Source organism: Triturus cristatus, chromosome 10 (genome assembly GCF_964204655.1).
Source record: "Triturus cristatus chromosome 10, aTriCri1.1, whole genome shotgun sequence".
In the NCBI taxonomy this organism is placed as follows: domain Eukaryota; kingdom Metazoa; phylum Chordata; class Amphibia; order Caudata; family Salamandridae; genus Triturus; species Triturus cristatus.
The window spans coordinates 1,126,824,375-1,126,839,954 of NC_140593.1; the positions used below are offsets into that span (position 1 = coordinate 1,126,824,375).

The window sequence follows — 15,580 nt, forward strand, 5'->3', positions numbered from 1 at the left end:
GCTGTGGCCACGAGATCCGAAATGTGGCGGCGGGAGGGGGGGGGGGGACTATGCAGAGGCTGGAGAGTTGCGGAAAGTCAGGGCCAGCAAGTAGGACCAGAGCACAAAAGGGCAACGGCAAATGCAACACCCGCTCCACCGGGAGTGACGCTGTCTTTAATGCGCCTCCGGGCGCTAGGTGGATGACGCTGTGTCCGGTGAAGGCCCCCGGGGAGTCTGGGTAATGCAGGCCGCACTCACCCTCCCTCCGCGCTGCGGCCACGAGATCCGAAACGCGGCGGCGGGAGGGGGGGGGGGACTATGCAGAGGCTGGAGAGTTGCGGAAAGTCAGGGCCAGCAGGTAGGACCAGAGCACACAAGGGCAACGGCAAATGCAACACCCGCTCCACCGGGAGTGACGCTGTCTTTAATGCGCCTCCGGGTGCTAGGTGGATGATGCTGTGTCCGGTGAAGGCCCCCGGGGAGGCTGGGTAATGCAGTCCGCACTCACCCTCCCTCCGCGCTGCGGCCACGAGATCCGAAACGCGGCGGTGGGAGGGGGGGGGGGGGACTATGCAGAGGCTGGAGAGTTCCGGAAAGTCAGGGCCAGCAAGTAGGACCAGAGCACACAAGGGCAACGGCAAATGCAACACCCGCTCCACCGGGAGTGACGCTGTCTTTAATGCGCCTCCGGGCGCTAGGTGGATGACGCTGTGTCCGGTGAAGGCCCCCGGGGAGTCTGGGTAATGCAGTCCGCACTCACCCTCCCTCCGCGCTGCGGCCACGAGATCCGAAACGCGGCGGCGGGAGGGGGGGGGGGACTATGCAGAGGCTGGAGAGTTGCGGAAAGTCAGGGCCAGCAGGTAGGACCAGAGCACACAAGGGCAACGGCAAATGCAACCCCCGCTCCACCGGGAGTGACGCTGTCCTTAATGCGCCTCCGGGCGCTAGGTGGATGACGCTGTGTCCGGTGAAGGCCCCCGGGGAGTCTGGGTAATGCAGTCCGCACTCACCCTCCCTCCGCGCTGCGGCCACGAGATCCGAAACGCGGCGGCGGGAGGGGGGGGGGGTGGGGGGGGGGGGGGGACTATGCAGAGGCTGGAGAGTTGCGGAAAGTCAGGGCCAGCAGGTAGGACCAGAGCACACCGTTTTCTGTAATCACAAATTGTCATTTTTTTTATTGTACGACTAATTAAAATCTTTGTAATATATAAAATATATTTTTTTTAAAAGGAAGACGTCACAGTAAGTAATCTAAACAAAAAACACACATTAAAATCAGTCTTTTGTAAGTGTCTTGCAGGGTACGTTACATGCAGTAGGAGAAAGCTTTGAAATATAACTACTAGCACAAACATGCTTGTGAAGATACAACAAAGAAAGGACTTTAAGAAATATCATGAAAGTTACGTTAATACTCTAGTTAAAACCTGAAGTTAGCAGCAGACATATAAAATGCTCAACAATATCTAAAATAACCATAAAGTGCAGCTATTCTAGGAGGGACCTGAAGTTGTAACCAGTTCATAAGCCTTCACACAAAAGTGTAGCGTGCCTAATGGTGGCTAAAAAACTTATCAAATACAGCAGTGCTGAAATATTAAAAGATCACAAGTAAAAGCAATGAATTGACCATTGTATATAGATATTGCCCAGGATCGAGAGAGGCCACCACTTGCGGTCAATGGCTAACTGAGTTAGATTTGTCTTTTCTGGGCTGGCTCTAGCTGGGCATATAATGTTATTTAAAGTGTTCTTGTATAAGGCTGATACATTTGCAAAATTTGGCCAGATCAGTTGGCTCCGTCATAGTAAAGAGAAAATTCCTGGCCTTGTTCCAGGTTCTCATTCTACGAGATAAAAAAAAAAGCAGCTTTAACAAGATGAGCCGGGCGTGCAACAGCACTCTGCAACACCATAACAAATGGTTGAAAGACTCAGATTTGTATCCACAGAGTCTGCAATTAGCAATCTTGGAAAGAGAGGGTCACTTAGGGCTCAATTCCTCGTTCTGAAGGCCCATCAGCCGTGATTTGCTTAAGGCAAGCTTTCCTAATTGAGCACTGAAGATAAGGTTGAGGGCTCAAGCAGTGTTGATGTGTATTGACATAGGATGTTGCCATTGCTTGTAGCACCGGTGTGCTCTTCAGTTTAGCCATGTCACTTAACCTTAACAGTAATCTTATCTATTTTTTCAAAATCGTTTTGAGAGCAGTATGCTAGAGCAGGAGTTTGTTCAATTCCCAGACCCCCCAGGATATAGCGGCATGGATTCGCAAATTTAGCGGCACAAATATCGAAATTTAGCGGCATTTTTACGGCACTTTATTTTACTCATAATCATTCATTTTCAGCCTTAAATCAATGGAAACTCTTTTAGCAGAGTATTCCACTTTGAATAGGCAACCTGGAATATGGAACAGAGGAAGCAGCTCACAGGTGAAGGCTGTTATCCTTTGGAAATGCAATTCTCCATTTGCTTTAGTATAGGTTGGTAGCAGTTATCACACCTTTTGACACATTGCGGGACCGGTGTTTGGCACATCCTTAACCCTTTTCTCGCCTGAAAGTCTGAGGGCGGCTGGACACCGCTTTCGTGGACAGGCCATGGCCCGTTGAGCAGGTCCGAGAAGGTCCACTGTGTGAAAAATAACTGACTTTATTAGTATGCAAACCTTTTGAAATCCTACCACTGCCCATTTATTTTAAAGCTCGAAATGATTCTGGTTTCTTCTTCCCACATCCTAAAGCTAACTTCCTGATTTGCGGAAGGGAAGAATATTTGTAAAAGCTACACAAAAGTACATAAAAGGTGTGGTTGTTTGTTACTCACAAACTAATCAATTGCAATATGTTTAAAAAAACAACTGGCAGACTGGGATATGAACAGTACAGAATGGAGAGCAAAAAAAATAAATGTTGTTTTCTTAGGTACAATGAAAGATCTCAACTTTCCTTTACATGTAATCTGTACTTGACGCTTTTTCTCCGAGAGAACCTGCTCACAGATAGACTGTCACAGTCCGTTCAGATTCATCACAACTACAGAGATTATTTCTAGCAAATGGGCACTGCTCGGTCGATAGCGGCGGATGCCAGCTCCTGTACCGTGCCAGTATTTTAATTGCTCTTATCTCTGCCCACGTGGGAAGGACAAATAAAATATTGACCGTGGAGAATTACAAAAAATAAGAAGAAAAGTCGTGACAAAGTCGTATTCTCTCCCATCTTTCTATCAGTCACTGCCGCAAGGAAGACACACAACAGTTTCAGAGCTCAGTCTCGCAAAAAGGCATCATTCATTACATGAGACGTGCACATTTATTTGAGTGAACAATTCTGCTTCAGGTACCATTATGTTCTGACAAGCACACAGGGGCATATTAACAACGGACATCTGAAATTTGGCTCTAGTTGCGCCTCTGCCTGTGGGGGCAGAACATCATCAACTACGGGATTAGGTCCAGGGGTTGTACATTGCCGATTTCGCGGGCACTTTTGTAAAAATCGCGGCATTTTTACAAAAGTGCCGATTTCGCGGCAAACCGCGAAATCCTGGAGGGTCTGAATTCCGATTGGTCTATTTGGAGGGTGTCCAGTGATTTTTAAAAATTATTTTTAACTGGTCCAATGGCTCTTCTTTAAGTCAAAGATGTACTTGAGAGCTGATTTCTAAGTGTTGAGCCCGACCTTTATGATCCTATAATAATATTTTAGAAGGCTCCCATATTAGCGCACATTTGGTCCTTCAGACTGAATTCCAGCCTAATCATACAGCCTCTTATATAGTGGGGTAACCTAAAGACCTTCTTACACACTCACAAATTCAACACGTGCCTTCCAGCAACACCAAAATAATTGTCCCTCATTTTCTAGAGTCATTAATGGAGTTTTCCGCACAATCACGATAAGTGATATGTGAGTCGAAGTCTCCTGCTGCACTGTGCCAGAAGCATCAGCACCCAACCATCATTTCCTTTGGCTAATGTAGTAGTCTTCACTCCAGTCTCCTATGAGATTCTGCAATCTGCTGTCTACTAACATTATCTGTACTTCTATTCCAACCACTTTCTTGCAGAGGCTACCAGGGCAAGCCATCAATGTTTTCTCCCCTTAGGTTAGGTCTGAAAGATGTGCTGTCAGATGTGCCTGCCCTTTTGAGAGCTTCGCCACCAGCCTGAGGTTTGGGGCAAAAATAGTCAGCCATTGAAGTTGAACTCAGTGCCCTGTTTGAGGCCTCCTCTCATCTCATGGTGGGCTGATATGTTTGTGGCTTCCTTTTAGCTACTTGGGTCAGAACGCAGAATTATCGGCACATGTTGCTTCACTTGGAAAAACCTTATCAATCAGTGTTTCTGAATTTCAAGGATGCAACCTTTAGTGTAGTCGTCCAATCTTAGATGGGCCGAGTGAATTTTGGATGGCCTGAATATAAGGTCGGTGAAATTGCTCCAACCATCGACACAGTTCTTTCACAATCCACTGATCTAGGTTTGGAACACCGCAACTGTTGGTTGAGGCGCATAACGTCAGTGCTTGAAATGAGCAACTTTCCTCCCTTTCAAAGAATTGCTTCTATGGATTCTCACAACCGGAGAAGCCCTCTCAGTAGCATATATGCATCGCCACTAACATCTTATATTCAGCGACGTCACAAGGAAGGAGATGATTTATGGGTCACACGCAACTGAAGCAGCTCCAGTTCCCACACCATATGTGAGACGGGGAGGCAAGAGAGCATCCTGTCACAGAGCACTGCCTCAAAGACTCGGATGACCACACCCTCTCGACGTCCATTTGAACTCTCCATGTATTATATAGGCATTTTGTCCAGGTGTCAAATCACTACCTATAATTTTCCCTATGCATGAATCCATAATTGGTTACTGATTACATTCTTGGTGTGTAAAGTTTAATCCTTCCTTGTATCCTGGTATAAACTCAAGAACACAAATAAAAATGAAATTAGGTGTTCCACAGTAAAGGAAGTCAATTGAGGGATATCAGGAGCTACAGGAACGTAAAAACTAGCAGTGTGGTTGGGGTAAGTGGCATACACGAAATGCAACTTGTGGTGATGAGGACACCACACCTCGTTGCCTCTGGTATAAAGGGAGCCACTGAGGGCAGCCCAAAGCAACAGGCAGAACACATTTTTAGCAAGGAAAAACCTGGAGACAACTGAGAGTTGGTGTGTTAAAAGTAGATGTAGTTGATAAGCTATTAAATCCCTGTCTGCCCCCAAAGTTACTTCTGCATCTAAGTAGAGGGTTTTCCATGGGCATTTTTTTGCTGAAGACTCACATTGGGGAATGCCCTTGAATGAAACTCATCTGGTACCTGCTCCTCCTGTTTAGGTGCCATGCTCCTATTCTATCGTTAGAAAAGTATCCATTTGCTGTTGAGCTGCTTTGACAGGCACTAGGATATTAATTTATGTTCTTTCAGGCATCTTCTCCATTCACAAATGCTTTTCATTCCATTGCAGATGAGCAAAGATGGCAAGAACATGTTTTGCATGTGTGGCACGAAGCTAAACGTACTTGAGATTGCAACAGGAGCAGTCGTTCACAGTGTCGAACAGGTAAGAGCGAATCAATTTGAAATTACATAGCGCTACTTACTAATCTTCCAGCAGTGAAACTTTTACCGTTCAAAGATGTTTCTTAAGAAATCTTGGAAGTTTGAAGTTCAGGGCTGTAGGAAGCTGGCTCTGTATATGGTATGCCACTAGGTGGTTATACCGTGCAGAGTTCAGGGGTTCCTCAAAAGTGTACAGGGCTCATTGTAAAACCCAAAGTGCTCTATTAGTGGTAGCGTAGGCGAGCAGCCTTAGGCCTAACACAGAGGAGTGTAAGACCTCTATTGCACAGCATTGACCAATAATGGACACACGACTCAAAAAGAGATCTACACCAATTTTAGAAAAATATACTTTCTATTTTATTTTAGAACAAGATCTTCACAATAAGGTAAGTACATTTTTTTAGATAAAAATATTTTCGCTTTTAAAAATCGACACGATTTTCAGAACAGTTCAATGTTATCCTATGTGGAAAACAATAGCGCGGTTAAACAGGTAAGTAACACACTTACAATTCCAGTCTTTGGTACCAAAGGTCAGCAATGGGCAAGGGTCAGGTGAGTACCAAACTTGCACCACCGGGTGCAGAGGTCAAAATCGGAGTTCGGCCCAATGCATTTCAATGGAGAATGGGTGTGCCTGGAGCCACACTACTTGTAGGTAAGTGGATTGGTTGCATGTGCCAAGCTTTGGGGTTATGTCCAGTACTGGGGTGGGGGGAAGCAGCACCAAACATACACCACCATCGGTACAGGGGCGGCCGGGTGCAGGGTGTAATTTCAGCATCTGGCGCCCAACGCTTTTCAATGGAGATTCTTCTTTTGGTAAACAGACTGCAGGCATTGCACTGGAGGTTGCAGGAGGGAGACCAACGACAACAGAGGTAAGTAGAGATGTAGGGTATCTTAAAGGCACCGTCGGTTCAGCTCACCAAGGCCCAGGGACTTTGGATGCAGGGGTGCCTATCGATGTCGAAGTCTTCCTACTGGAGCCGGTCGCTGTCTGTGGAGCCTCTGGATTCACACTGCAGGGGCTGCTGTGGAGATCAGGAGAGGTCAGCCAACACTGGACTTGAGGTCTGGCTCACTGGGGAGACTTCACTGCACAGGTTAGCCACTCGGGCAGTGAGCGTTTGGTGCAGAGTGGGCAGGGGCGCAGATCCGCCTGGATCCAGGGTCCTTGGAGTAGATTTCTTCTGGACAGGTCCACTGTCGTCTTTATCCAATGCAGCAGTCCTCCCAGGGTTTTCAGAGATTGCTGGCTGCAAGACAGGTCGCAGGTTCGCAGAAGCTGGAGACAGGCCGGGAAGGCTGTAGTCAAGGCAGTTGTCGTCTTCAGTCTTTTCTGCAGGCATGTCTTCTTTCTTCTTTGTTCGTCACAGATCTGAGTTCCAGGTCTGGGGGAGCCACCTAAATACTAGATTTAGGGGCGTAGCAGGTAGAGCCAATGGGTACCTTACCTGGTGTGACTACATCTTCTATTATGCCACCCTCCTGTGGGAGGGGACATAGGCCTAGCCCTGATTGGAGGGGTCGCCCCATCTTCAAGATGGCGGGACTGAAAGATGTGCTTCAGCTCGCCTCTCCCACCATAGGGGTGGAGTTGGCAGAGGTGCGCACACCTCCTAGTCTTCTAAGTTTTCCCACCGGTTTTCCTGCCCAAAGTAGGGGTGTAAAACGGGGGCAGCCGTCTGCTGCTTGCAGCAGAGGCTGGGGGTCACATTACAAAGGCAGCAGGTCTTTGAAGCTTCCCCTTTGGAGCACTGACACATCCTGGGGGAGGAGGTGTGACACCTCTGCCCAGGATATGCATTGTTTCTGGTCCCAGAGAGCAGGTGCTATCTACCCAGGGGTCCGGAAAAATGTCTGGTGGTGCCTAGCTGCCTACAGCCAGTCAGAGACCACACAGGGTTGGGAGGTTTTCAAGGGGCACCTCTGAGGTGCCCTCTGAGTACAGGGTACTATAAACCTCACGCTGGCATCAGTGTTGATTTATTGAGCGGAGTAGTTGGTACCAAACTCTCCTGGGTTCAGAAAAGCCATCATGCTGCTGTGGAACTTGAGTTGTAGAGTTTGCAGCCCATATAATCTCTATGGCTTCACTGGTACTCACAATATTATGGAATGGACCTTAATATTGTAGGTGCATATGTGGTCATGCAGCTATGCCCTCACTTGGGGTATAGTGCACCCTGCCCTAGGGCTGTTAGGCCTGCTAGAGGGGTGACTTATCTATACCTTCAGGCAGTGCTGGCTGGCATGGCACCCAGGCAGGGTGCTACGTCGACTTTGTAAATTTTTCCTTCACCTGGGTCGTGCCAGCTGCAAGGGCAGTGGCATGGTCCCAGTGAGAGTGTCCGAGGGGACCCTCTTAAGCCCCCAGGCCATAGGTACCCAGGTACCATTCCTTTTTTTTCTTCATCATTAGTTGGGAGCCTCCCATCCAAAGCCAGGTCTCGTTACTGTCTGTAGTCCAGCCAACACCTCTGTCCACATAAGAGGCTTCTCTGGTCTAACCTGTACACACTTCAGAATGCCAAAGGAGCTGAGAGGAAACAAATTGTGGTGCTTTCTTCTGTTGATTGGCCAGACAAAAGCAGTTTGGTTAAAGCATGAAAACAAAGTGGGGGATGCAGTGAATCATTGGAACAGTGTTATAACCAAGTAATCACCAACTAAAGCTTTTAGAACAATAAGCCTGTCAATCATAAGTCCAATGAAAAATGAAAAATTATTTTCTTTAGCATTGATCTTAGGAGATAGTAAAGTTTAGGTTCGAGGCATATGAGCTGTAGATTGTATACTTTAGCATAGATCGCCATCTGGTGTTGGGCTCGGATGTTTGCAGTTTGTGTTTGTCAAAGAAGTCTTTGTAGTCACGGGATAGGTGAGTCCTCCTTATGGTGATAGTGCGTATGGGCATCGACTCCATCTTCAGATTGTTTTTTCCGCCATTGGGTTCGCATGTAATCGACTGCGCTCCCGGTCGGTATCGTATTCGATTCCCCTTCGACGCGCAATCCTTCCCCGTTCGACGGAATTGCTTCGGTCGCGCTCCTCGACACGGATCCTTACATCTCGATACCTTCGATTCCGGTCGTCGACGCAGGCCGTTGGGCCTATCCTCGCCATCAGGCCCTACAGCTAATGGAAAGAACTCCATTAAAAAAATGCCCCCTGTATGGTGCCAAATTCCAACACACTGATCTCCACTAGGTCTGTAACCTTTGCCTCTCTCCAGAACACGAGGACAAAGATTGCCCGGCCTGCGCTTCATTTCGATCGAAGAAAACCATACGTGATCGCCGGGCTCGATGTCACGTCATGTCTCGATCCACTACCTCGGTGCCAGACGACATCTTCGATGCTGGCCCCGATGCTCCCGAAGATGAAGAACCGGACAATGAATACATCAGCGTTTCCGAGGCCGATGAATCAGACACCGAAGATCAGACAATTACTCCAGGTCAGCGAACTGTGAGTACTGATGGCGACGCCCCAACCTCGTCTCCAAAACATAAGGCTCCGGTAACACCTTCGCCTTCTGGCTCACGTCGACACCGTGACAAAACCTCTGACGCCCTGCCTTCGGGCTCGGCTCCGAAGCCCAAAGACAAGCCTTCAGGCTGCTCGGGACGAAGCCAGCAGCGCATTGGTACTGAACTACCATCCCCGGTACCGAAACCAGATCATTTGGCACCGAAACACCAGCGGGATAAACCCTCGGAGCCGAAGTCGGACCAAAAATCTTCGGCGCCGAAAAAGAGCAAATCTTCGGAACCGAAAAAATCCTCGGAGCTGAAAAAAAACTTTAAATCCTTGGAGCCGAAAAAGTCCTCGGACTCCGCACCTCCTCCAAAGCAAAAGGACACTAAAACCCCTCCCAAAGCTTCAGAGCCAAAACCACCAAAATCGTCGGTACGGAACAAAGATTCTTGATTAAAAGACCTTTTTCAACCAGATCCAGTGGATCCTAAGCAAAAAACTCCTCACATTGACCCTTAGAATTGTCTTAATATGACCAGTTTATCTAAAAAGAGACCCTTGTATTCCCCAGACGACCCCGAGGTACCCTTAAAGAAGAGAGACATGGGAACTTCTCCAGCCAGACCCTTCTCTCCACCACATATCCCCACAACACCACTTTCTCCAGCACACTCTCCAATGCCTCCATATTCACCTACACCACAAGATGATGATGATGGTGATCACCTTGGGAGTGGGGGGTGTGTGGAGATGAGACCCCACAGAACGATAATGATGATGATACCCTCCCACCACCTGATCCTTGGGGAGGATTACGATAATCCATCAGTTGTCCCAGATCCAGTCTCCTACCCATCTAGGCCGTCCGTCCCCCCAGGCGACAACATAGGGTTTGCACAGTTCATAAATAGAGCTGCACAATTTCATGGGGTGGAATTACACTCGGACCCACAGGAAGAAGATTTTTTGTTAGAAACTTTCACACAGTCGCAAAAATCAACAAGCATTCTACCCATGTTAAAAGGCATCATCAAACATGCACCTGACGTTTTTAAAGATCCCGTCAGAGCTAGAGTTCTCAACCCCAGGATTGAGAAAAAATATAAACCAGCTCCCAACGATCCAGCTTACATTAAAGTACAGCTCCCTCTAGATTCCTTGGTTGTGTCAAATGCACGTAAACGAGCAAATTCCCAAACATCAGGGGAGGCCCCACCTCCAGATAAGGAGTCTAAATTGCTAGATGCATCTGGCAAACTCATTGCCTCACAAGCAGCAAATAACTGGCGCATTGCCAACACCCAAGCTTTGCTGGCCAGATATGATAGAGCTTGTTGCGACGAACTTGAAAAGCTCAAACAACATCTCCCTAATGAGTATAACACCAAAGCCAATGACCTCATACAAGAGGGAAAATTAATTACAAACACTTCTATAAAGTGTGCTCTTGATGTAGCTGACACAGCATCTCGTGCAATTAACACAATCGTGTTACTACGCAGACACGCATGGCTACGCATATATAGGTTTAAGCAGGATGTGCAGTCCACAATTCTTAATCAACCTTTCGATCAAGAACACTTATTTGGACCCACTGTAGACACATCCTTGGAGAAAATGAAGGAGAACTCAGAAACTGCTAAGTCCATGGGAGCCCTACAAGCAACAACCTCTAGAGGTTCTTTTCGTCGCTCCTTTTACTGGGGTGCCTCTAAAGCTATTGGGGCGGACAACGCCATATCCTCCTATAAGAACAATGCCCAAACCTCCCCTAGCAGAGGCTATTTCAGAGGAGGCTGTAGAGGCAACAACAAAGGTAGAGGCCGCGGTAATAACACCCGCACCTCTCCTACTACAAAGTAGTGACTTCCCCCGACCATTCCACCCCAGTCGGGGGAAGACTATCACAGTTCCTACCTGTCTGGAATTCCATCACCACAGACAAGTGGGTAAGACAAATTATCTAGTATGGTTACTGACTGGAACTCACTTCAACTACCCCATTCATACCCCCCAAACAGCGTCCAATGTCCACAGAACATCTGACGCTGTTAAAACAAGAGGTTCTCTCTTTATTACAAAAACACGCAATAGAACCAGTCCCCTTACCTCATCAAGGAACAGGGGTTTACTCCCTTTACTTTCTAATCCCAAAAAAGGATGGTACTCTCAGGCTAATACTGGACTTCCAACCGTTAAATCTTTACATAGAGTCGGACCACTTCCACATGATCACTCTCCAACAGGTTCTCCCACTGCTCCAACAAGGCGATTTCCTTGCCACTCTAGATCTCAAGGACGCCTACTTTCATATTCCCATTCACCCCGCTCACAGAAAATATCTACTGTTTGTGGTGGACGGACAGCACTATCAGTTCAAAGTCCTTCGGAGTGACTATAGCATCCCGAGTCTTCACAAAATGTCTCGCGGTAGTCGCAGCTCATTTGCACAGACAACACAATCACATGTTTCTTTATCTCGACGACTGGCTCATAAAAGCCAAGTCACACACACACTGTGTACACAATACACACAGAACAATCCAGTTACTCCACAACTTGAAATTCACAATAAACCTACACAAGTCACACCTTCAGCCGTCCTACCTTATTCAGTATCTAGGTGCCACAATAGATGCCTCAAAACCCCTTGCATACCCCAATCCAGTCATGATAGCCAGCATGCAAGCTCTCATATCAAGGTTCCAGCCTCAACACTCCCTTCCAGCTTGTGTGTTTATGCAACTAATAGGGTTGATGGCCTCTTGCATCCTCATCGTTACTTATGCAAGACTCCAGATACGCCCCACAGATAATGCTACCCACAGATGCATCGCTCACCGGCTGGGGCGCTCATCTCCAAAATCAAACTGATCAGGGTATATGGACCCATGAACAAAAACAACTCCACTTAAATCATCTGGAGTTACTAGCAATCTTTCTAGCACTAAAGTCTTTCCAGCTCTTGCTAAAAGGCAAAGCTGTCTTAATCCGTACAGACAATATGACAGCAATGTACTACATACAAAAGCAGGGAGGGACACACTCTCTCCCGCTTTCACAACTAGCGCAGAGCATATGGAGATGGGCCATTCCTCAAAACATTTACCTTCTCGCAGAACATCTACCAGGAGTACACAATCAGATTGCGGATCTGCTCAGTCGACAAATACTGCAGATCCACGAATGGGAACTTCATCCTCAAGTTCTTCTTCCAAATGTGGGGTCATCCAGACATAGATCTGTTCGCCACATACCAAAACGTAAAATGCCTAAGCTTCGCCTCCAGATATCCACACCTATTGTCAAAAGGCAATGCTCTATGGATGAACTGGTCAGGCAGATTTATATACGCTTTTCTGCCTCTCCCGCTCATTCCGTTACTGGTTCGGAAGCTCAAACAACAGTCCCTCACAATGATCCTAGTTACTCCAACATGGGCACGCCAACCAAGGTTCACAACCCTGTTGGAACTTTCAGTAGTGCCTCACTCAGAACCATGTAGAGATAAGACACCCAGATCCCAATTAACTCAATCTTGCGATCTGGCTCCTGAAGTCCTAGAGTTTGGCTATCTCAATCTCTCGCCAGACTGCATGAACATCATTAAAGAGGCTAGACGTCCTACTACTACAGCATGGTATGCAGCAAAGTGGAAGCGATTTGTCATTTATTGTACGAATAACAAAATCAATCCACTAGATGCTTCCAATCAAAATATTATCTGTTATCTTTTGCATCTACAACAATGTAACCTGGCATATACATCTATACGGCTACATCTTGCTGCAATCACTGCTTACCTCCAAAACAAACCACATTTGTTGTTGTTTCGAGTAGCCGCTATCAAAGTGTTTATGGACGGCCTTAAAAGAATAATTCCACCTAGAGTTCCACCTTCTCCTGTATGGAATCTCAATATAGTTCTCACCAGGCTCATGGGTCCCCCATTTGAACCTCTGCACAAATGCGAGTTACAGTTCCTTACTTGGAAAGTAGCCTTCCTCGTAGCTATCACATCACTTAGGAGAGTTAGTGAACTCCAGGCATTAACCATACAGGAACCATTTCTCCAAATACACCTTAGTAAAGTGGTTCTTAGTCCTAATCCAAAATTTCTGCCGAAAGTGTATCTGCTTTTTACCTTAATAAGTCGGTTGAACTTCCAGTATTTTTCCCTCAACCAGACTCAGTAGCAGAACGCGCTCTCCACAAGCTAGACATTAAAAGAGCGATACTCTACTACATTGAGAGGGCTAAAGGTTTTAGAAAACCAAAACAACTTTTTGTAGCTTTCTCCCCACCTCCAAAGGCAATCCCATTTCAAAAACAGGAATTGCAAGGTGGATCGTTAAATGCGTCCAAATATGCTATCTCAAAGCTAAACGCACATTAACTATTCTCCCTACAGCTGATTCCACACGCAAACTAGGGGCTTCCATGGCATTCTTAGGGAACATTCCCCTAGATGACATCTACAAAGCAGCAACTTGATCTACACCCCATACTTTCACTAAACACTATTGTGTAGATGTGCAAGCAAAGCAACAAGCTACAGTGGGCCATGCAGTATTAAGAACACTTTTTCAAACTACTGCAACACATAAAGGTTGCCACCGCTAGGGAGGAAAACTGCTTTTTAGTCTTTGCTAAAGTATACAATCTACAGCTCGTATGCCTTGAACGGAAAATGCTACTTACCAGTATGCATTTGTTCTTTGCATGTAGAGCTGTAGAGTTGTATACGCCCACTCACCTCCCCGGGTACCTATTATCTGTTGCAGTATTATCTTATTTAGATACATCACATGGACATCCTTTTCTGTTCTTTTACTAACTCCATTACCCTTTATGGCGAAAAACAATCTGAAGATGGAGTCGATGCCCATGCACGCTATAACCATAAGGAGTAGTCACCTATCCTGTGACTACAAAGACTTATTTGACAAAAACAAACAGCAAACATCTGAGCCCAACACCAGATGGCGATCTATGCTAAAGTATACAACTCTACAGCTGTACATGCCAAGAACAGATGCATACTGGTAAGTAGCATTTTCCTTTCATGAAATGTTTATCTGTTGACTTTTGGCATCTATAGCCAAGCTTGTTTGGTACCAGTGACATTTCATCAAAGCTAAAAGGAGAAAAACAATAATGTAACAGTGATTCAAGCTCATGTGTTAGGCTAAAACTGAAACGTTATTGACTTTTACGTTACAGAAAGCAATTGGTTTAGGCATCTGAATACCAATAAAAAAATAAGACACAGTAGTGAGAACTTGCGCCATGATTTAGAGGTTGACATACTCCGCCTGCCAAATTTAGAGTTCACAGCTGGCCTTGCAGTGAACTCTTTGGGTTTGTTTAAACCACGTGACAGCGGTTCATACAAGGCCATTTACAAGTTGGCATTTGGTAATGGACACTTATACCAAGCTTTTGAAAGCTTTTACTTTTCCAAAAACAAACTTCCAGAGCGGGGGTTTGTTTTTGGAAAAGTAGAAACTAAAGGCTCAGACATCATGGAATTTTCTCCCATGATGTGGAGGTAATTTGTGAATTTCTTTACACTGTACCTCACCAGCAGGTTATTCCATCCGACTTCCCACTCTAAATAAGGTGGTAGTTCGATGGCTTGCCTCTGACGCCCCATACACCCTTGGGCCGTTGGAGTAAATCTTACTCTGTTCGCATAAACCTTGGGGTTCGCCCTACTCAAAATAGAATGAGTACACCAAGAGTTTATCGGACAGAGTGCTCTGTCTCTGTGGTGACAGAGTGCACTGTCCACCAAATTGGAGATCGAGCCCTTAATTTTAGAGTTGTATAGTTTAAGCACCAATGTGCACATCATGTTAGAAGTAGAGAGATCAGATGTGTAAGGGCATTAAAAGGAAATTACCTGCCATAATGACAAAATGCAAGATATGACGTCTGGTATTTACTTACAGGGAATACCAAGCTCTTCTCTGTAGTTGATATTCACCCATACAAAACTTTCAGCAAAGCTCCAGCCCTTAAAAACTTCTTCAGTCCTAGCTGCCCACAGGCCTATTACCTGCAATCTAACATGGTTACCACCAGCACCCCAAGTTTTCATAAATAGTTCCATGTTTTAAGTATAAAACAGATGTTAGATTTCATAGTTTTAAAATGTATTATTTCATCCTTACACAGTTGACAGTAATTGGGAGTACTTTGGGAGTAATATTAGACCTTTTAGAGAATAGAATTCAAATCCTGTATGTACAGTCACAAACACAACATAAAAAAGTCCTGATGGCCCACCTGCCGTGACTATAAATGAATTTCAAATTTGTCACTTTTGGCCGCATGTTGTCAACCCTTAAATCTTCCTGCTGTGTGCAAGTAAAGAGGCTTGTAAGTCTTGTAAGATATGAAGATAGGTGTTTTTTAGGACTGAAACCTGTCTTTCTTCAGCACCTTTCGAAGAATGAGTTGATTTTTTGCAAGTGATTAATAGGTAACTTATCATAGCAGTAGTCTCTACAATGTAGTTGTACCAATG

At 46.0% G+C, this 15,580-nt stretch overlaps 1 protein-coding gene across 1 annotated transcript in view; it reads left to right on the forward strand.

Annotated features, from left to right (window-relative positions):
• The window catches only part of TBL3 (transducin beta like 3), a 205,151-nt gene that overhangs the window by 31,436 nt on the left and 158,135 nt on the right, over positions 1 to 15,580 (forward strand). Inside the window, exon 3 of the mRNA XM_085629377.1 lies at positions 5,468 to 5,563. Coding sequence (XP_085485503.1) covers positions 5,468 to 5,563 — 96 coding nt within the window. The remainder of the gene's footprint in view (positions 1 to 5,467; positions 5,564 to 15,580) is intronic.